Raw genomic sequence first — 23,648 nt, 5'->3', positions numbered from 1 at the left:
TCTGAGTATTCAGTCAAGGGATAGCTCATCCAGGTAAGAGAGGTGGGAGAAAAAGTTGGGAAGTGTCTAGAATAGGGGAAGATGGGGTAGATGTTAGTTAACACTCAGCAAGCTAGATAATGGCACTAGATCATGACAAAAGATAGGCCTGAGCATTGGCTTGGCTAGAGGAGGTTCCTAGTAGCCTAAGGAATACAATTAAATTGTGAAAAGCCAAAACAACTTCATGAATTTACACAGTGGAAGTAATGTTAGGGAATGTAGCATTAACAAGTAGTAGTAATTTTTTTTACTTAATCGGCTATCTCACTTGGGATCCAGCCAGAAAACAAATGGCACACTCAAATTTACTAATTAAGTTTAATAGATGGACTTCTTGAAAAGGAATAAATAAGGTGTAGGAAAATAAAGAAAAGTCCAGTGCCCTGGAAATTAACTGTTTTTACTCAAGATATTTTGACACCAAATGTATGGGTGTTTTTCTCATACCAACAATTCTCCAAAGTTCCAGAAATCAAATGGGTATCCTACAATTCAATTCAATTCTGACACTAACTACACAGAGTTAGCATCAGACTCCACAGGCTTAAGGGCTCAGTGTCACAAGACTGCCCACACTTCAGATGCCATTTGCAAGTGTTAGGTCCCTAGGTTACCCTCACTTCTGTCTGCCTTGGCTGCGATCCCCCTTAAAACCCCCTTTCAGACTTGACAATTTGCTAGAATGTCTCACTAAACTTTGGAAAACACTTTATTTGCTATTACTGATTGAGTATAAATGATACATATGAACAGACGCAAAGAGGTACATACAGCAAAGTACAGAAGGGTCCTGGCACAGGAGTTTCAGTCCCAGTGGAGTAAGGACACCACCCTCCCAGTACCTGGATATGTTTATCAGCTCTGAAGTTTTCTGAACTTTGTTGTTAGTCATTTAAGAGTTTTTATGGAGGTTTCATTATGCACGTATGATTAATGAAATCATCACCACTGGTGATTAACTCAATACCCTCTCCCTCTCCCTTTCCTGAAGATTGGGTGGCAGGGATGAAAGTTCCAACCCTCTAATCTTGCCTTGGTCTTTCTGGTGACCAGCCCCCATCCTGAAGCTATCCAGGGTTTCCTAACCACCAGTCATGTCATTGGCACATAAAAGACACTTACTACTCTGGAGATTCCATGGACATTAGGAGATTCCATGTGCCAGAAACTAGGGACAAAGGCTAAATATATATTTTTCATTACATCGTACCCTGGCTCATAACAGAGAGGCTGTCATCATTCCTTGGCCTAAGAGGCGAGGGAGGGGTTGGCTATCAGAATTTGGGACACAGAGAGCTCTGTAGAGTATGAAGCCCTACTCATTAGGAGCAGTGACATTTGCTGGAGGGGTGCAGTGGATCACAGTGATGCCAGAAGGAGAAGGCTAGGTAAATAAGTACCTGGCCCCACTCTCCTCCTTTCCTCCAACTGTCTATGGGTATTCACCATTCAAAAAGGAGCCCATTGAAATATCCTTGGCGGTCAACACAGAGCACAGGCATAGAACAGGTTAAAAAAAGGAAGAGAGTGGATCTAGAGGGGAGAATGGAAAGTATCCAATCTACTCTCTGGTGTAGTTAGATCTGTCTTCGAACTCATTCAGATTTTCAGCAAGTATTCGTTGCTGGCTTCTGAACCCAATGCCCTTTAGGTGCTAGAAATTGTGCTAAGAGCTAGCAATATTGTGGTAGACTAGGTGAAAACTGCTCTGAGCGAGTTTATATTCTAGTGTGGGAAGTCAGAGAATAAGCATGTTACAAATGTAGAAATGATAGTGTTATGTACAAAGGAGAAAAATATGGAAAAGGAATAGAGAATGTGGGGATGCCATTTTGGATAGAAAGTTACTTTTGAGAGGACACCTCAAAAAGGTGATAGCAAGCCAGGCATAAAGCCAGTACGATTACATTTGATGTTTCAGTATAATTGGCTGGTAATAGCTACCAGCAACTCATCCCTCTATTGCTATATCATGCCATGTATCTCTACCAACAAAGCATCTTACACAGTGGCTTTGTTCAAAACAGGTGGCTAGTAATGGTTAGTCTACTTTATTTAACAGTCTGACCAACTAGAACAGGATTAAAAATGCCAACACTTATTATGGAAATTAGAGTCCATATAGAAAAATGATAATTATAGAGCCAAATATTAGAAAATTGGTTTTACTCAGATGTTTCTCAAAATTCTGTGTTACATATGTTCACATTTTTTAGTAACATGTAAGAGCTTGTGAGTGATACTTGACTACTCTACACAGGACACCTTTTTCTCATTTGTTTTTAATTAGTGTAATGGGTGCTTGAGGAACCTGCATAGAATTCAGTTTTGCAGTTGTTATCAGCTTATTGTAAGTTAGATATGGTCAAACATGAATGTTCCATGGTAACTCTAAATATCTAATTGGAAAGATTCAACATAAGGTGCACTTGCTTGAAAGCCAGTTCATTTTTTCACGTTTGCAATTATATAATTCTTTGCAAGGTATTATTTTGCAAACTACATAACCGAGTAGAGGTGTCTAAACTGATGATTTTCCATTGTTACTAATTTTGTTTGGAGTGACGTCAACTGAAGGCAGATTGTTATTAGTGTTCATGGAAGGTCCCTTTTCTAAATTCCTCTTGTGTCAGCATTCCTACTCATGAGAATGAGGGATGGCCTCTTTGACTGTCACTGGAAATAAGTCAGATAGGAACGTTTGTATGTCATAAAACTTCCAGAATGTTGGCAGCATTTTTTCTGATAAATCTATTCATAAATTTTCAGGAACTCTCAGAATATTGTCAGAATCAGTTTAGCTCTAAGTAAACAAAGATAGAAAATTGGTTATGATTTGGCTAGATCATTACTTTTATATTCTCTGACCAGTCAGCCACATATTTCCATCTCCCCAGTCACATATCTCATTTTTCCTTGCTTGGTTTTACCCCACTCTTGCTCTAATTTGCCTCAGATTGATCACTATGATTAAAATATATCACGTATCATTGGTAGGGGTTTTTTTTTCTGTATATGTAATTCTGTATACTTGAATATTGATGTGGTTGCACAAAATATTCCTATTCATCACAACCTGATAGCTTTAAGCACCACTTGGAGTTGATTTTTCATACTGTTCTCAATGACCAAATAACCTCACAGACTTCCTGGTAGCTTCACTAATGTATAGTTTGTCTTCTCTGGGAATGAAAAGCTTTACATTTTATTTTATTTTGAAGTTCACTAGCCCAGCAGGTGGATCTTTGATGTTGTTTGTTCAGGTGCAGGTGATTTGAGGAAGGTCAGATGTTTGTTATTCCTTTGTTCAAATGCAAACGTGAATCTGTGCTGTGAAAGGGCCAGTGCAGTGGGTGACAGGAGCCTGCAGAATGGCATTGGGCTGAGGTTGAATTGACGTGGCCATTTCTCCACGTCCCACCTGTGTCTCCTTTTTTTCAGCCACCCAGTGCAAGCACGGAGCTGTGTACGATACCTGTGGTCCAGGATGTGCCAAGACCTGTGACAACTGGAATGAGATTGGTCCATGCAATAAGCCATGCATTGCAGGTTGCCACTGTCCAGCAAACTTGGTCCTTCACAAGGGAAGGTGCATCAAGCCAGTCCTTTGTCCTCAACGGTGACCTTTGTTCTGCTCCTAAGACTTTGAAACATGGTGTCCTTGACACTGAAGTGGAAGAGCCAATGAAGGACTGCAGTATTTGTGTGCTGATTCTTCAAATACACACACACACACACACACACACAGAGTATATATGTGTACATATATAGATATATAGATATATTCAGAAACATTTCATCATTTATATAAACTATAGGTGGATTATTATATGTATATTTTTTGCTATAAGACATGTATTATTTCTAGGATCCTAATCTGTAAGCCATTGGATACATTGTATAAATAAACCAGGTGTTTGTAATTTAATAAGGCAGCATGCAGACATATTGGATGGCTTTAACATCACATAAATTTGTCATTTTTAAGAAGTTTTCTAAGAAACCTAAATTGCCTGCCTGTATTAATTTTAGCTTTGAATCAAGACTTGCAGTTGAGTGGAAAATGTGTTTCTCTGGAGAAGGGCAAAGTTATCTAGGGGCATCCTATGCTTCCAAAGAGAGGAATGTATGCCTGAGAGAGATGGCTGGTGATTGGTGACAGGCCCTAATGGTGCATGGAAAGCAAGGGATAGGTTGTTAGACTTTATTGGGTCATGGTCCAATATTGTTTCCAAAACTGATTGGCTAGTTGCCAAGAAATATATATTTGTCAGTGGAGCATAACCAAAGAATTGAATGGTTTCTTGCCATCTTTGCATATTCCTTGAGTCACCTAATTATACATGTGTGTATGATGGATGTGTCCATTTATATATCACAGTGAGATTAAAGAATGTTTGGGTGACATGTTAGTTTTATTGAGCATGAGCAGATATTTGGAGAAACTTTTGCACAACCTGTGAAAAAAAGAGTCATTTCTCTAAATCTTAGAGCAATTTAGGATGGGCAAGTATAATGGGTTGATGTTAGCCATCTACATTGTGTGACTATTCCATGTTTAAAATGAAAATCATTATTTCTAGAGGATTCCTAGCCCAGTGCTATTTGGTGACTGTTAGTATGTCATAATTATTATACAGAAAGCCTTTACTGACTGGTTGATTTAACATCAGTCCAAACAAAGACTGGTTTCTGTACTTGCTCTAATTTACTAGTAGTTTACTACTGGTCATCATGTGAGCTTGCTGACTTTTGTTTTCAGTTGAATAAATGAAAATGTCAACAAAACAAAACCCACTGATGTCTAAAAATACTGTGTTCTACAGTGTAGTAAATAAAGGGCTTAATATTTAAAAAAAACAGATTTTCTCTTTCAAGATGTGCTGTGTTATACTTCATAACTAAGCCATATCACTTTCGGGTTCATCAGTTTTATAACAGTTTTATTTAAATATATTTTATAAGACCTACAATACTTGATTTTTATAAAGAGTACTATTAATAGTAGCAAATCCCCAAATTTTTGACAATCAGCATATTGCCGTTGCCTGTTATGACATTTGTGTTCCCTTTACCCATACTCATGACAGCCGAAGTATTAATTTGGATTCTTTATTGGGACATCTCTAGTTGTTTGAGTAAACTGAATAAAGCCCAGAGTATAATATTGACTGGCTGGAGCAGTTTTTGTTATTGTTATTGTTTTCTGTGGGCCTTACCTGAGGTAGCCCTGTCATTGCTTTAGTGCTACATTTGGAAAGAGAACTTTTTAGGGGACTTGGGTTCTAAGTATGGTTGTGACCCTGTGCACACTGTTTAGGCACTTGGAGCCACACTTTTTCTTATCTTTAACACAAAGAGGTGGGGTAACATATGGGCAGGGTTAAGAATTAAGAAAACTAGACACCCTGCTTCTGGTGAGATCACTTGCACAGAAATCTGAGACACTTGGAGTTTGCAAAACTCTTATGTTTATAATGTCATGTATTTCTTCCTGTACTGAAATGAGGGATGGTGTGAATCAGTGGGCCACTCCTGGTTGGTTCCTTTTTAGATTATCTTTAAATTCTTTTCTAGTTCACTCTGGGTTTTCTCTTTATGAAAGAGGGATGCAGAAGGGAGAATTGTGGATGGTTATTTACTGCTCATGATTCATCCAAGGACTAAGTTGACTCTGCCCAGTAATGTTTAATAGCCTCTAACCCAGCATTTTACATCACATCTAACCATGGTGAATGAGAGGGAGACTCTTCCTCATGGACCAACCCTGTCAATTTGGGTGACTTGATTACAAGTTCGTGTGATGTACTTTATCTGTGGCTAGTTTAACCTTTCTACACTTTCTTTGTTGTTAAGAAAGAGAAGGCAAAAAGGACAGAGAGTTGTACAGGCCTACTAATCCAAGCAGGCAGCTCTCTGATAGGGGAGCACGGGGAAATGAGTCAAATGGTCCATTTGGCATGTTCTGGTTTTGGTTGTAGGCTATTAATGAACAATGATTTTATCAAATGCTTGATCATAATAAGGATTAATCAAATGGTTTGATGGTAGTGGCCCCATCCTATTTACATGGGATATTTTCAATGGGTTCTCAAAGCCAAACTCCTGCAGAGTTAGAGAATTCAAAATAAAAATATTCTATTTTGTTCTTTAATGCATATAACCCAGGCTAGCAATTCATGTTGGCGCCATAGTATATAAAAAATTAAAAGACGGTTAATATCACTCTGTCTACATGTATATAATCCCTATTTTAATTATACTATTAGCTATGAAGATTGAATTTAATGATGGACAAATGCCCTTGATCAAGAATAAGCACAATAATGATTACAGCTGCATGTAGTTGGTGCTCAGTAAAAGTAAGTACTTCCCCTCTCCCAGTGAAAATAAGAACGGTTAAAGATTTTGAACTCAAAGTTTTGAACTAAGAAGAAAAATGAATATTGGATGTTGACAACATCAGTTATTTGTGAAAAATGTGGCATGTTGAAAATCATCAACCCTTCAGGTAGAAGGTCTCCCCTTACTAACTTGTTGAGCATTTCCCGAGTGTCTGCCCACCAGCTTGTAAGGGGTATCTCCTAATAAAATGAGAGGAGCCCAGTGGTTGACTCTTCCGCAGTTTTGGTTGAACATGGATAAACCATTCTGACTGGAAAACTTGTTCTTCTCATGAAATGTTTCCAACATATGAAAAGGTATAGTGCATAATGTTATAAACACCCATGAATACATTATCCTAATCAAGAAAAACAACCTGGTAGGTAGTCAATAAATTTTTCTTACATAAACAAGAAAAACTGTGTGGAGTTTTCTCTTGTTGAGTTTCTGTTCCTTTGCTGCTCTCTGTCACTCACATTTGTATGGATCTGACAAATACTAAAGATGTGAGCCGGAAAGCTCTCGGTATGGGAGAAGGAAATGCCTTTGGGGACAGGTGCCAAGATATTTTAATTAGCTATCTCCTCCAAACATAACCCTCAGAAACAAGCAAAAATTGTCTCTAATTCTAAATCCTGAAGTAAAAGCCTTTTCAGAAACCAGGATTTTAATTCTGAAAATTGAGAATGTTCAAGTGGCTAAGAATGAACAAAGAAGGAAAAGAAACCAATGCTGGTGATTATGTTGACCTTGAATTAAGAACCTAGACATTTAGTCCTTAAAGGGAGCCTTTTGGGCTTTAGAGCCATGTTACTATATTGGGCTTCATTCAACCAACTGAACGACAAGCACTTGCATGAGATCCATTTTTGCTATGGTTCCCTTTCAGATTCATTTTGAACAAGCCAGCTTTGAAAAGATTAATGTGGGGGAGAAGCATGGGAAATCCACACACAAACAGGAGCTGCAAAGGAGAATTCAGAGTGAGCCTGGCCAAGCAGAGCGGGAAAGTGTGTTCAGGTGCAGGGAGAACAAAGAGCCAAGGTTGCACCATAAGTGATGTGGAGTGAGGAGAAAGAGTGCAGCACCGTGAATGGAGGGCCTGCTATTCATGCCAAGAAGCCTGAGTTTTATTCTTTGGGGCAGTACTTCCCAAAGTGCTGTATGTTGCAGCGCGTTCAGAAAATAATATTTGTCTGCATTGGGGTAAAATCACAGGGCCGTCTGCAGCTAGCTCTTCTGTGGCTAGAGCTTTGTGTCAGTGAGTGGAGTCAGGTGGGAGATGTCTCAGTTCAAGTGAAAGGTGAGGAGCCCCCAAAACTAGGAGGTGGGGGTTAAAAAGGAAGAAGTTTGTTACAGGTTGAATGGTGGCTAGGCAAATTTCTGGCTTGAGTGACGGGTGGTAACAAAGCATGCCAGTCTGTTACACAAGGAACGTTGGCTGGGGGGTGGGGGTGCAGATTTACAGAAATTTCTATTGTAAATCAAAATGTTTTCTTTAGGTTGTGTTTGGTCTCTAATTCCATAGACATTCTGAGCATTCGGTTGAAGACATGGGCCTTCAGACAATGACAATTACAGTGTAGGGCTTGTGACTTGTGGTGAACCAGGGGAGCACACAGCTGGCCTTGGAGCCTCAGGAAGACCAGTTTGGGGTTTTATGTTTGGGGGTATGTCGGTGAAGGTTTGCCAGAGAAAGTGACTCCTCACATGAGACTTGTTAGGATAAATAGGCTCCACTTATTCCTTACTAGGCTGAATAGGCAATAAAGAGGTGTGTGTGTGTGTGTGTGTGTGTGTGTGTGTGTGTCTGCAGGGATGGTGCAGTCACTGCGTGGATAAGGAGAAAAACAAGCAGGTAGCCTGAGAGTGCAGAGAACAACAGGTTTTTGGTACTTTGGGGGTATAACAAATACACAGAACTTTCCTGAGTTGTGGCAATGTGGCTCACGTGCTCTGAGAGATTTTGCAAACTTCTCTTGATTTCTAATTGGATGAGCACAAGCGGAGTTTGGAGAACTTTGGGCATTTTGTTATAAGCCCTCCTTGCTTCCTGCACTTGGGTATGTTCAAATTTCCTTGATGTGTCTTCTGCTCATCAAGAGAGGGAAGGAAGAGAGAAGAGGCTTCTAATGAGACTGTTCTACGTGACCTTCAGTGTTGAACTGCATCGTGAGGAGGCATGTTTCAGACCCCCTAGGCCCTGGCTGCCTTTACAGACTTGGTCCAAGGCGGATACACTTAACCGTGCTCTTACTGAGTTGACTGTGGCCTGATGGTAGGGATAAGGGAGGTTTGGGGTCCAAACAGCTGAAGCTACCAGTGTCAGCAGCTCTGGTCACACCAACAGGTAAAAGGGCTGGAAAACATAAGCTTACCCAGAGTTCTGGCTGGAACAATCTTGTCATGTTTTAGCCACATTATGTCATAATCCAGCTTATGCTTTAAAAGCTGACATAAACTTCTTGTCTGCTTCCTCCAACTGGAATTTGGCTTACCAAGTAATTCTTCTCAGGGGTTCTTTCAGCAGTGAAATTTTGGGCTTTGGGAAATGTTTGTGGTGATGAAAAAGTTTCGCTTTGGCTCCGAAAGTGTAAATACCATTTGTTATATTGCCATTTTCACCATGTTCCGACATGTAATTTAAAGAATTGGATCCTGAACAGCTCCTTCTGGCTCGGGTGCTGAAGCAGGCATGAAGGGGCGAGGAAGGCAGCAGGAAGCCTGGCCAGATCCCTCCCCGCGCTCAGCAAGCTGCTCTGGGAGCCTGTGATGTAGGTGCTCCTGCTCGGTCACCTGCCCGCTCCTGGAAGAAGGCAGGCCCAGGAGCCTCACTGTGAATTCCCCTTGCTTTCCCGGGGACAGCCAGGCCGGGAGAAGCCTGTCCTACAGCACTCCCCTGCTCACCTAACTTGTTTGCAGAACTAACTGGCTCTGATAGGAAATTGAAGTGGGAAGAAAGCAAAGGTTAAAAAAAAAAAAAAACAGGTTTATCCACAGCACCTGCCACTCCCATCGACCTCGAAAACCTCAGGATGGACATAGGACAAGCGGCTTGATCACACTGTAAAGCACTCTCCACTCTGCTTCATGTGATGATATTTGGGGAATATCTGTTTTCATAGACGGAGCAGCCCAGCTGGGCAATCTCATTTCCATGATGATGCACACACCTCTGTTAACCCTGTGATTCTTTGAGATGCATTGGAGGGAATCCTTCCAATGGTCTGTTAATATATGAGCCCATCCCATACAAAGGCCCTGGCCAGTGACTTTAAACCGTTTTGGTTTGCCTGTTGAGATCCCCTAGAACTCATGGCATGATTGTCTTCCTCTTTTTTGAGTTGCCATTGGCTCAGTTCACAGACTGATTGGGTTGTTTGGGTTAAGGGAGATAAAGATGGTGGCCAGAGGAGCATCCTGGAGAGACTGGAATGTCCACCCAGCTGGGAGGTGTTTGCTCTGCCCAAGCACTCCTGAGGATCAGAGTGGACCCATCAGCTTCACCCTTTTGGGTGGCAGGAAGGGAGGGAAGGCTTTTTCCACATTAATTCTGATTGTGCTATTTATTTCCTTTGGTTTTCCTCTGAGGGGAAAAATATCAAGGAGCAATATGGTATACAAATTTTAACTTTTTGTCTTAAAATAACATGAGTAAAATAAAAAATTGTTTTCAAATTTTGGGAATTTAATATTTCATTGGATTCAAGTTCTACCCAATATAATTTACTGAATGTTAAAATTTTCATATCTAGCTGATTTCAAGTGCATATATTCTGAACGCAATTTCCAAAGCAAAACTTATTTTCCTTGAAATTGGTTCCATGATTTATTGTGACTTGTTCATTTGGACTATCTGTTTTGTGACAGTAAATATACAGAAATATCTACCTAAATAATGTATATGCATATTCTTTTTCTCACATAACATTTATTATCTGTTCATCAGTAATGCATGTGACTTCATTTGTTTCTGCAACTCCAAGCACAAGTGCACAATCTTTTCTACTATGAAGGAAGGGGCAGACAGGGTAAGGCTGTGAGGCAAACAGCAAACATGCAACAGATATAACCCTGTGTACCCCTCTGCAGCACAACCCAAGAGGGACTGGATCATACAAGAGTCATGCAGATGTAGCTTAATCTATGTTGCCTTCAGACAAATGGAAGAAATAAAATCTAGTTTTGAGATTATCATCCTAGGAATTTCATGGCCTGATGTGCATTGTCTTCAGGCATGTGCCATTTATGACACAGGGGAACAGAGTCCCCATGTCTAAAAACCTCCAGCAAACTCCTTTAAAGCTGTGATCTTTCATCCAGATGTCTAGGCTGCCAATGGTAGGAGCAAACTTCACGATGGACTGGCCTTTTTATGGCATGAGCTAGCTGGATGTCAGGGATTATGTGGGCCTGGTCCTATATGGTGCTTGGACTGTGGGTGTGGGCAGGTGCCCCAGGTAAGACACCGCAGATCATGGGCACAGGTGTGTACTTGCTGGGGAGGGGTTCCTGTCAGATGTTCCCTGAGCCTGTAGGACTGGCCTTGCTCTTTCTGTTCACACTTCTTGGCCTAGTAGAGAGAGGAAAGGTTTTTCCCTCACAGACAATGGGATCTCAGCATTTCCAGCCAAAGATCTCAACAGTTGGATCAGAGAGTGCAAGGCCAATGGCAACGCTTCCTCTAAGAGCAACAGATCAGAAGGAAGCTTCCAGAGATGTTTCACCAGGAATTCAAACAAACTGTCCTGTCAGCTGTTGCTTTGTGTCTCCTTCCTTCTACAGATCCTTCCTCCTCTCACTTTTCAGTTTTGTCCCCTTTTTTTTTAACTTCTCTCTCCCTCTCCCTAAATGGAGCTTTCCCATGCTTCTCTTTCCATCTCCCTGATCCCCATTCCAAACTGGCCCACCCTCCTGGCTGCATCTTATGTTCCAGATCTCTCCTGGCACTTAAAATAATGTAGCTGACCTGGTTCCTACTCCTTCAAGAATCAATTTGTCTAAAATATAGTTAAGCTGCTCTGAGGTCTATGCATTGTCAGTTTTAGGTACCATATTTTCATTTTCTTATCCTGAGTCTTCTGGCATTTAACATTTTTAAGCAGTAGTCTATTTCTAATGTGGGCATTTAAGGCGCCATATCAGATCAGAAGGGAAGATATTTAGAGGGCAGGAGGACGTTCTGTTGTCTCTAGCAATGTAGACACTACCTCCATAGAGGACCGGCTCTGTTTGCCACATGCCCTTTGAAACCTTTTGTGAAACTTTAGAACAGTCCTTTTTTTTTTTTTTTTTTTTTTTTTGAATGCCTACACTTTCTGATGGCAAACGTTCACTGAAGAAAGAATTATTCTGTTTTCTCCATTTTTGTGTGCTGACCCACAGCCTCTTTCTGGTGAACAGTGGCCTCAACTATTTCCCTACAGCAATATGAGTGAACTGTCCAAACTTTTCCTTCTAAGGATCCTGGATGAAATTCCAGGGATATGGCATTAAAGTGCAACTCAGCTAAATCAACTTTGTGTCAGGTCTTAAAGATAATGTAGTTCAATCAGTCCAAGGATAATATATAAAATGTATTTGCCATCCCTAGGCAAGATGGCTGATCTCTCGAGCCAACTCCAAGCAAATCTGAGTTATTGTTTGTGTGCCGTATTGGGAACTGTGAAGTCTTTCCCTGACTCTGTTGGAAAGAAGGCCGTGAGCTAGTAGCAAGGTCTTCCCGAGAGGGGGACCAGTTTTATCTGCCCTCCTGGATCTCAGTGATGGGTTGAACTCCATGGCTACCCAAGATCACCCTTTAATCATCAATAAAGATATTCTAAAACACACACAGACACAACGTCAGAAATTCACTACTCCTTTAGGAGTCTTTTGGAGAGAATTTTATGTTCCATTCGACCTTTTGTTTGAGATACAGAAATTCCTGAGCATAAAAATGTAGTAAGGCAGCTCAAGCTGCTTGTCAAATTGCAAAGTGGAAACCTCAGCTTACAACAAATTGGTCTAATTAAGCCTTATTAAAATCGGTACCCTGGGGTGAATTTTTATCCCTTGCACAAAGGATGACATTGCAGAATTCCCATACTATGCAGGCGAGTCTGATGCTTTTATGGGTGAATTTTCCAAATGGGGGTGGCAAATGTGCCAGGGACTGCATCCCTGAAGCACAGGGGAATGTGTAACTGCTCAGTAATTGCAGTTTTCATTTGGGCAAATTAAATGGAAGTGAAAACAAAAGCCATGTCCTGTCTCTGCAGGCGTCTGGGTGAGCCAGGCTCAGAATGGGGGTGGGGAGTGGGGGCTGTCACAGGTGCTCCTGGGAACACAGCTCTCATCCTCTCCACTTCCCACAACTGCCCCTCATCTCACTTTGTTTTCTCCTTCCTTGAAACCTCAGGTGGGGTGGGGGGCCAGGGATCCTAACAGAGGGAAAAGAATCCCATCAGATAAGGTCCCTCTGCAGGGTTGGCCATGCTGACTTTGTAGGATAAGCTTCCATTCTAATGGGACTGCTATGTGGGGTGAGGACACGGTAGCCACTGGAGGTAGACTTCAAGGAGGAGAGCATGGAGAGCTGTCATCACAAGGCAGGACATGCTGCTCTCTGCTCCTTCCACTGAGCCCCACTTCGCCATCGTCCTCAGCTGCCCTTGCAGGGTCAGGAAAAGAGTGACTACATGGGAACAGTGGGAAATGGAGACTCATCCAATGGGTGAGTCCATGAATGTGGGGGTGCTGGCTGCACCCCAACACAGGGGTCACTGAAGACAAGTAGCCTGGTCTCTTCTGCATCCTGTGCCCTCAGTTCCAGACTCAAGCTGTTCAGCTGCCCCCTACCCACCTCCAGGGGGAAGTCTAGCCTGCAGCTCACACTACAGCTCAACTTTCTCTCACTGTTCTCCTCTCTGACCTCTCCTCCCACCAACTCCTACATTTCAGTAGATGGGCCATGCTTCTCGTCCCAGAGGCCTGGGCAAGGGCGAGCTTGGAGAAAGTTTATTTTGGGAAGGGACCCCAGGGCACAATAGTAAAGGATTGGGGAGAGTCAAATGGAAAGAGGGAAATCCCACCCCAGGGGGTATGGCTGAGCTTGTTACTGCCCTGGGCTCCTGGGGACTCACTTTCAGTGGCTTCTCTCCAGAGAACCTGGGTGCATGTTACCAACCTGCTGCAAAGCACCACTGGTCAGAGGATGTCCCCATGGTATGAATTTCCTGGACCTTCCGGGCTTCCACAGGTCCCCGAATGCCTGGGGCAGAAAGGGCAGGAGACATAAAGTGCAGTGAGGTTGGGGTCCTGCCAGGTTACACCCACGGGCACCCCGTTGCCATAGTAACTATGGGAATGAAAAGGTGAGTGGGGAGGTTATGAAGGGCGCAGCAGCTGGGAGCCATCCTTGACTCCGCACTCCCCGAGCCTCATGTTCGAGTAATTGTTGTCAACCTGACTTTTAAAATATATCCCAAATCTCTCACCAGGCCACAGCTCCTGCCGTGGTCCAAACTATCAACATCTCTTACTGTTGTGAGAGTTTTCTGATGGCCTTCCCACCCCTACCCTCACTTCCTTTCTCCCCACCCCCCATTCTCCACCCTCACCCACCCACCAATTCACCCTGAAGGTAGGAGTCAGAATAAACCTTTAAAAGCTCTATCATAGCATGGCCTGCCTCCTTTCGAAATCCAGCAACTACTCATCTCAGCTGGAATAAAATCCCAAATCCTTCCTAGGACCTACACAAGGTCCTTCCTAGGACCTGTATGTTTGGACTCTTCGGTCCCTTTCTGATCTCCTTGATTCCTTCTTGCACTCCTCTCCTCCTCTCACTCTGCTTCAGACACTCAGCTCTCCATAGACCTCTCTGCTGTCTTCAGGTGCCAGACTTGGTCTCACTTCCAGGCTTTTGAAGTTGCTGTTTCCTCTTCCCAGAATGCTGTTCCCACAGCTATTTGTTTGTTTCACTCATGTGACACACAACTTGCAAAGCCTCATGCAAGAGCTTGGGGTAAAGGTAGGAGGAAATACGAGAAGCCTGTTGCCTTCCCTGGGAGATTGTCCTCAGGGTCTGGTCTCTTACGCATTTTTTTTTTGTTGTTGTCATGGTTTAGCTGTTCCATCCTTTTCTGTCTGTAAAACTTTGAGGAGTATTTGTTTTCTTTCTCCTACCCAAAGCTCCCCTATGTATTTCCAGTGGCATCAGTGGAGTTCCTGTAGCCAGCACCAGGAGCATGGGATTTGCAATTAGAAAAAGTTAGCTTTATATTCCAGGTTCCCTATTAATGTGTAGTGTGACCTTGAAAAAATTGCTTAATCTTTCTGAACCCCTGTTTCATCAACTGTAAAATGAAGACAATCCATCCTCATTAAATTGTCATGAGAATTTTAATGAGATTGTATACTTCCCCCCACCCCCTTCTGTGCCCTTTATAAAAATAGATCACTTACAAATTAGATGTTTTAAAGTCTGAGGCAGTCTATTGTCATTTTCAAGAGATAAATTCCTAGCAGGAGGGTGTCTGATATACACACACACACACACACACACACATATAGAAGATATGGGGGAGTTTATCACTCACTTCTTTTAGAACAACCTCCCACAGGTCTGAGGATGTTGAAAACAGAAAGGCATTTAAATGTAGACATAGATCATAGGAGGACAAAATCCTCACATGGAGCCAGATGAAAGTCTATTCAATGAGAGAGCAGATAGCCAGGAATCCCTAGATGCCCTGGGCTTTCTCTCCATTGTATTTTCTCTGGAAGGCCTGTGCCAGGAGAATCACAGAGAAGCCAAAGTCCCTATCAGAGTAAACTGAAAATTCTAGATACAGGAGTGAATCATTTTTTTGTTTGCCAGAGAACACTTCTACTTCAATGGCTGTGAACCTAGGACTGTGATCTAGAAGCCTCTAGAGGATATCAGCATTCTTTGGGCCATAGTAGGTGCATCATCCATCTGAGGGAGCCCTCACTTCTTACAGATGAGCACAATGAGGGATAGAAAGGTGGAATGTATATGCAGATTTAGCAGCCCAAATATATGCAGCTAATAAATGGCAAAGCCAGGAATGAAAAAGTCCATTTGATTCACATGATTTCCCTAGCCACTGTGAAGCCCCGACATAAGAGGTAGATATTCTACTGAGTTCAAGCATCCTGTTTATTACCTGAGGGAGGAGGAAGGTGAGGAGGATTAGGCCATCAGCAGGCATTGCCATGGAACCTGAAGACAGTTGGGGAACCCATGCCCTTCCTTAGGGTACCAAAGCATAGGTAGCAAGTCCTGGACCAATGAGACATGGGAACACAGATGTTAATGAGGGAGGAGAAGTGCGTCAAAAAGGAAGACATCAGAGACACTATGCCTTCCTCATTGTCCCTTCCAGTTACAGAAGAAAGAGGCTATGCTTTCAATGAAAGCCCTAGGGGGTCACTTTCCAGCTGCAGGACTCAGGGCATGGGGTTTGCAGGGGTATAGTGCTTCAGGGAAGTTGCTGAGGGGACACAGAAGGGGTCAGCTAGGAAGGTTTGCTGTGCAGAGTCCTTGTTAGGATGGGATTGGAGGGTTGGTTCTCTACCAAATCCATTAATGTGCTCCATGAGAAAGAGCTAGAATTTGGATTCTCCCCATGCCTCTACGCTGGAAGTATACTACAAATAGCACTAGTTATGTAAAATAGGATTTCTGTCACTTTTGCTGTAATTCTCCTGCCACTTTCCCATCCATACCTCAGCTGACCCGGAGTCACCAGAATGAGACAAAGCAAGAGAAAATAGATGTTGGACTAGTGGGTACAGGGGTTTAGACCTTCAACACATGAATGGAGGGGGGACATGGTCAGTCCCTGAGAGCTGACTTCCTCTGACACTGCACTGACAGAGTTCTCTTGTTCCTGCCAGTCAGGGGAAGGAGGGGTGTATCCATGTTCTCCCCTTGGCCCCTACTGACACACTGGGTGCAGCGGCGGCTCATCACTATCGCTGGCAGGAGGGGAGGTTAAGGTTTTCCACTAGCCCTCTACTGATACCACCAGGCTCAGAGAGGGGGCCCCTTGTTGTTGCTCCCCACATGGCCTCCCCTGCACTGAGGGGTGCTCCTTATTACCATCAGGGGATAGGAAAGTCCTAGTCTCCTATTCAGTCTTCTCTAACACCACCCGCAGGGGAGGGAGGCATCTCATTATAGCCTGGTGAGTATGGAAGTCTATGCTTCCCAACTGACTTTTGCTCAAAAGTAGACTCTCCTCAATTTTGCTGGACCCTATGTGTTGGAAGCAAATCACCACGGCCTAGCCCACTTCTCAGAGAAAGGTGTTACAATAGGGGTCAGGGCTCGCTGGGTGCCATGTCTGAAACCACCTACCACAGGGAGTAGAACACTGGTTAATAGTGCTTGACTAAAGGAATTACTCACCTAAGTCAGAGCCAGTAAAAGGGATCTACAGGCACAGGAAGCACATAATCTGGAAATAAGAACCGAGGCTATTCTCTCATCAGCTGCTTGGGTAGGGAATCTCTGCATCTCTTGTTCTTCTGCTTTTCTTAGCTAATTGGCTACCTTTAATTGGCTCCACACTGGCCACTGCCTACTACTCAATTTGTCTTCTAGATGCATTCTTATTCATTCTCATTCTATTTTTCCTCCAGAAGTCTACACTAAAGAGTTCCCTTTCTATATGGCTTTAGACTGGGTTTGGCTATTATGTAGGACTGGCCAAGGTCTGGAGAGAATAAATAGAAAAAGATCTAGTACTTACTTCTCAATTCCTCTTGTTCGCCAACTAAAGGTCACATGGCTGTATCCACACAACTCTTTCTAGATCTTAGTGACTGCCCCTCTCTTGCTCCTTCTTACCTTTTGTTGGTGATGGTGTCTGCAATGACTGGACCTGGGATATTGCATTATTCTTTGTGGTTTTCCTACCCACACCCACACCTTTTTAAATAGCCCATTTTAAAAACTGTCCTCAAAATAATTAATTTGAATATGTCATCTGTTTTTCTGCAGAGACCGTGATCGATGTAGCCTTATTTGACCTCAATTTACCTCTTGACATTAGGGAGTCAGTTTCTTCTGACTCAATCTCTCAAATTCACTTTCGGATATCCAAGAGCAGAATCTAATTATTCCAGAAATATTTTTGATTGCTTCTGCCACTTTGGGGTCAAATCTCATTCCTAATCTAATTAACCGTTGGCTGCAGATTGAGGATGGGATGGGGGACCCAGGTGCCTTGGGAAGTATAGGTTGCCTCAGAAATAGAGATATGCTAGAAAGGACATTATTGTCATTTCTATAATGAGGTAAGGGGACTGTAAGATCCCCTCTCTATCAATTCTTGTTTTCAGTGTCATCCCTGATTTGACTCCATCCTCAGTCAACTCTTTCTGCTTATAATAACTGCCCTGGGGAGCTTTCCTATACTGTTTCTCTGATCCACATCAAGAATCAAGTAGAAGAAGTGTGCCTGGGTGGCTGAGTCAGTTAAGCATCTGACTCTTGATTTTGGCTCACATCATGATTTCAGGGTTGTGATATGGAGACCTGCCTCAGGCTGTGCACTGGGTGTGGAGCCTGCTTGAGATTCTCTCTCTTCCTCTCCCTCTGCCCCTCCCTTTCCCCTTCCCTGTTCACTTGCACATGTGTGCACCCTCTCTGTCTCTCTCTCTCTCGAAAAAAAATAATCAAGTAGAGGAGCTGTGCAGCTGTGTTTCTCTGTCTACAATGAAGAAAGTGAGGATCTGATTGGGGATATATCAAACTTAGAATAACACAACAATTAAATGGAAGGATTGGAATTCAAGGTCAATTGCACTTACTGTTAGCATTTAACATACCGCAGATAGTTCTCATATTCTTCACATGGATTGCCAGTATCTGGGGAAAAAAAGGTGTCATTTTTGATCTCTCCTAGGGTGTTTATATGTTAGTATGGAATAAAATCCAAGTGATGAATAGGTGAAGCTGCACTGGAATAGATTTAATGGGAGAGGGGTTCTCCTGGGGCTTTTGATATCAACAGATGGACAAGTTGATGCTTATTATTGGGTCTGCTCTTGCCAGATAGGTAAAGGGAGCACTCTATCTCCTACCTGTGAGATGGTGAAGAAAGTTTAACATCAACTATGAGTCTTGAGGATAGGATATAGGATAAATTCTAAAAGCATTCCTTTAAGGAAAACTCTCATCTCCCAAATTGGATATTGGTGCCATTTTTCCTCTACTCACAACTGCACCAACAAATTTCTCTAATACAGATTCATTATTCTCCAGTTTAATTAATGAACTTCCATAATTAATGAATTAGGAGCTCCATGAAGTCCAGGATTGTGTTTTGCTCATTTCTGTTAACACTGAGATACCAAGTAGTAGCCAGCAGTATTCCATGAGATAGACTTTCAAGGCTGGTCAAGTAGAGTAGTTCCAAAGCTCCCAGGCAAAAAAGCTTTTTACAGTGACTTTACAGAGGTCAAGTCATTTGAAAATTTAACCAGAAGAAATTGGCTTTTCAAATTACATAGGCGATTTTTTTTCTAAGGTGGTAAAGACATTGGCAAAAAGCTGCACAGATTTCAAAAATCAGTGTAAACAAACCTCATCAATGCCTAGACCATTTCAAAAATGAGCAGGTCACATTTTGTAAGCCTCCTCATATATCCAGAGGATTATGAAAAACCTGAGTAGAAAGACAGAATATAAGAATTTAAAAGAATATGTACCATGGAGTCATAGATCATTTAGACTTTAGTAGCTATGTGACTTTGGGCAAGTAGCTTTCCTTTGAGCCTGTTTTTCTCATGCAATGAAAATAATGCCATCTAATCCCACTGGGAAGATTGGTTTAAAACTTATGCAAGTTACTTAGCATAGTGGCTGGCACATGTTATTTCTCAAAAATTGAGAGATATTTATACTATTACTATTATAGACATCAACCCAAATGCAGGCAGCCCAAATCTATAAATGTTAAAACGACAGCAAAAGAACTTGCCTCATGTCCGCCACTGACAAGAAATGGGCTACTGCCTCTAAAGAAAGCTGTTGGAGACCTGGTAAATCTCCAACCCACAGTCAAGAAGGGTTAAGTGTTGGAGGTTTCTCCTATCAGAGATTTTATTCCTGCCACCATATTAATAGAGTGGTTTATTTTCTCTTCTTCATCTTCTATGTCCAAGGGTCTCATGGGGTTGAAGCAGAGTGGTACAGGTTCCATTTCTTACTCTGTCACTCCAGAGCTCATTGTTGTTAGATGAGTCACACCTAATCAAAAAAATTTCCCAATAGACATGCATTCCTCTCTTGCATGACGTATGACTCTTCTGTACCTACAAGATGCTGCATCTTTGTGTCGGTTGCACAAATGTTTATTTTGTCATGGAGCCCTCAGAAGTCCTACAAACTATGTTGTATTTGAGGGAGAAAAAGGCATCTATGAAATCCACATTTAGAATGCTCTAGGCATTCAGATAGGTTTCAGTGTTAGGAGAAATGAGAAAACAGATAGTTCTAGAAAAGAATAAATAAACCTATCAACCTCACATCTTCCCTGCATTATCACATTTGAGAAACCAGCACAGAGTGATGCTGATCACTTTATCTGGATTTGCACGCATTTTTCAGGTATCAGAGTTATTCACTCCACCATTTACTGGTTATTTGATCTTAGACAAACGATTTGCATTCTCTGAATTCCACTTGTTATCTGTAAAATGGGTATAAAGGGAACATGATAGGATCCCTGAAGTTTGTTCCAGAAAAAGAAGATAATTTCTTCACAGCAAACCCTTCTTTCCTTACCAATGCTGCATTACTCTCATACTTGAGCAAAGATATCAACTTCTAGAAATGGCTGACACAGGGTAGACAGCTATGGATGTATAAGGAGAAGAGAGGCTCTAAAACAATGTACCAGATCTTGGCCTAAGAATTTGATCTTAACTTTTTATATTTTTAAAGGAAAACTATGATTTCAAAACATTAGAGTTTCTTTGTTTGGAGAAAAATTTCCATGGTCTCTATTGATCGTGAACATTCCTATTCAAAAATAGGCCAGATTAACTTCAGGCATGTAGCTTGGTTTCTCATATCATTACTTGGATAATAAATAGATGGATGTTCCTGATATCCTAAATAATTTGGGAAAACTCATGTGACATGGATACACCAGGAAGAAAAATAAAATGATTTTAAAAATAAATGATTGGAATGTTGCTTATATGTAAGATGGAATTTGGCAGGGGGGCAAGACCAATTTCTCTGCTAAGGACAAGTAAAACAATCAGGATAAAAATATAAGAATAATTACTTTAAAGAAAGTAGGGATCTGCTGAAGCAATGAGGATTGAAAGATTGAGACAGGAGAGGTCAGAACCACTGAGAGGTGAACTGAAAGTCTGTTGCTGCTTTTGGCCTGTGGCCATTTGCCTGATTCTGGGCAAGAACAAGAGGCTGACCATCCAACTGGGCTCAGAGAAAGAGAAAAATGGATGACAGACAAATGACTGGGGCTTTTTGTGGTCTTTGGGACTGAAATGAAAAATCTGAGATAAGATAAAAACGTGAACAGTAGTCTTGTTGTGCAAAGAAAACAGTCAGATTTAAGAGTCAACATGAACACACTGGACTCAGCTAAAAGCCCCGAAGAATGGGGGCACCTGGGTGGCTCAGTGGGTGTCTGACTCTTGATTTCAGCTCAGGTCACAATTTTGGGGTTGTGGGATTGAGCCCTGTGTTGGGCTCTGTGCTGAGCATAGAACTTGCTTGGGATTCTGTTTCTCCCTATGCCTCTCACCCACCCTACCCCTCACCCCTACTCATGTTCTCTCTCTTAAAAAAAAAAAAAAAAAAAGCCCTACAGAATTGTACGCTAGAAACAAGGGTGAACCAGAAGTAGACTAAGCCTAACAAAACTTTCAAAGTGGCCCAGATTCATCTCAGTTTATGACTAGATTAAAATGATCAGCCCCTCCCTCCCCTTTTCTGACAAAAAGGAGAATGAACTTTCTTTGGACTTCTACATTTAAGATAGAAAGGCTTGAAAATTTTACTGAGTACTGAAGTACTGAAAAATATTTTTAAAAATTAAACAGAGAGCTAGAAGCTCTCAGAGCTTAAGAAGATCAGCATCTAAAACTGGGAACTCTAAAGTAGAAGCAGATAGACATGACAGAAAATAGGATTAGTGAACTAGAACTGGTCATGAGAAAATAGCCAAACTGGATAATAACCTAGGGAAAAGATGGGTATCCTGAACTCCAAGGCAGGCCCTCTTAGGTCTTAGAAGATGGCCCTTTGTATTCAGGAAAACTGCTTGAAGGACCTTGTGGGTGGGAAAACAAGAAGCCCTTGTGTTGGTTTCGATGGGAGAGAAATGAGAAAAAAAAAAAGATATCATTTATTCCCCATAAAAAAGTTACATAGAAATTTGTGCGTTGTGTCCTGGGATTCAAAGGGGGTCAAACGACTTCTAAACAGAGGGATGGTACCTGGTGGGATGTGAACAGAGAGATACTCTGTGGCCCAGTTGGTATCCTCCTCACGCCTCCATGGAGCCGTGGAGAACATGGCGTAGGTGAGCTGGGGAGGAGAGCCTGGGCCTGGTCCAGCAGAGTGAGAGCAGCAGCCCGGGAGCTGAGACAGTGAGGAGGTGTTGAGAGTTTAACAGCTAGTGCTGGATTCCCAGCAAGCTGACCTGGGGCGAGCCAGGGCCTTCTGGGAACTTCTCTGACATCTCCATGATTTGACTATGCACATGTCAAGGGATGACGGGGTCACTGAACTTCCCTCGGAGCTGGGGGCTTAAGCCTTTTCATGTGGAGACTCAAGTCCCCCACAGCACAGACCTGAGAGGGGGCTGGCTCCCCACCAGAGTGTCCTGCCCTCCTGCCCGCCACAGGCCTCAGACCACCCCGCCGCTGTCATCGCAGCCATCCACAGAAGGCGGAGTGGTGTTGATTCAGTTGTCTTCCGTTCCCCTCTCACCCTTCCCCAAAGCCCGCTGCTCCATCCATAAACTGGATGAAGGATGTCAAGTTAGGGATGGTTATCTGGAATCGAATGTGGAGGCTTAATTATCACCGGCAACACCACTAATGAGGAAACCACATGATTGTTCACACACAAGGCTGTGTTGATGGAAACTAATTTATGGCAAGTGCTCTATCCTCCAGGCTTCATTATAAAGGGCCTCTGTCCTCAGGCATCCTCCCTCCCCACACCCCACCCCTCCCCGGCCTGCATCCCTTCTGTTTCATTAGCTCAGTCTCACAGGAAATGGGGAACAGGAGATAGTGCTTTCCACACCTTTTATGGGAAAGGAAGTGATGAGGCCGCAGGGTTGGCTCCGAGCAAGCTCACTGAATAGCCATGCTTTCTTTGGGAGCCTCTCACTTTTCTCCTTGGCTGCCTTTCCCTCATCTCTTTTGCTCTTTCTCTCTCATCCACTCGTTGCCATTTACTAGCTAGCTGCTGGAAGCCTCTCTTTGGCCCCCACCTACTCAGGCTCTTCCATGCTCTTTAGTTCCATAGGAATAAGGATCTGACCTGGGCTGGGGTGCTGGCAGCCAGGGGTGGGAGCAGGGGGTTTCCTGCCTACAGCTGAGGAGAGGGCGGGTAGCCTTCAGGAGGTGGGGCTGGAGAGGTAGTCAGGTGCAGAAAACAAAGCCACTTGGTGGAAAACCAACTGGCAGGGACTTCCCAGTGGACTACTGCGGGGGACGTGGGGAAGCACCAACCAGTGACCAAGACAGAGAAAATACAGGTAACCAGCTCAGTGTTGTCCCCCATGTTGCTTCTCTTCTCCAGCAGCTTCCGGGTAGAATCAGCAATAAAACCCACACACTGGCCTTTGTAGCCACAGGTGGGCTTGGCCAAGGCACCCAAGTTCCACACCAGTGCCTGTAAACTGGAAGCTGGCTGCTCCAGAGATGGAGGAGGAGGACGTGGGGCATGCCCACTCTCTGGAGACCATGACACAGATGGACGGAGGGAACTTTGACCAGGTCGAGCCAGTGCATCTCTTCCTCTAGACTGAATCTTCCAGAACAGGGCCTCTTCCTTCCATTTTTGTATGCTCGTTTCCTTCACAGGTCTTGGCATATATGACAGGGACTCAAATCTGGAAGTGCAGTAAAAGAAGAACTAAATGGAGACCTTTTTTTCCCCTAAAGTGACTTCTGCCGATACTGCACCTGGTACGTGTTGGTCTCTACTGGCT

At 42.9% G+C, this 23,648-nt stretch overlaps 1 protein-coding gene across 3 annotated transcripts in view; it reads left to right on the top strand.

Moving 5' to 3' along the window:
- The window catches only part of BMPER (BMP binding endothelial regulator), a 244,030-nt gene extending 238,817 nt beyond the window's left edge, over positions 1-5,213 (top strand). For all 3 annotated transcript variants that reach the window (XM_077856229.1, XM_077856227.1, XM_077856228.1), the window contains one exon: positions 3,484-5,213. In XM_077856229.1, coding sequence (XP_077712355.1) covers positions 3,484-3,665 — 182 coding nt within the window. In that variant the 3' untranslated portion in view covers positions 3,666-5,213. The remainder of the gene's footprint in view (positions 1-3,483) is intronic.
- The last annotated feature ends 18,435 nt before the right edge of the window (positions 5,214-23,648 follow it).

Source organism: Canis aureus, chromosome 18 (genome assembly GCF_053574225.1).
Source record: "Canis aureus isolate CA01 chromosome 18, VMU_Caureus_v.1.0, whole genome shotgun sequence".
NCBI classification, from domain to species: domain Eukaryota; kingdom Metazoa; phylum Chordata; class Mammalia; order Carnivora; family Canidae; genus Canis; species Canis aureus.
The sequence above is the reverse complement of the archived record's forward strand: the minus strand, read 5'-3'. Positions and strand labels throughout refer to the sequence as shown.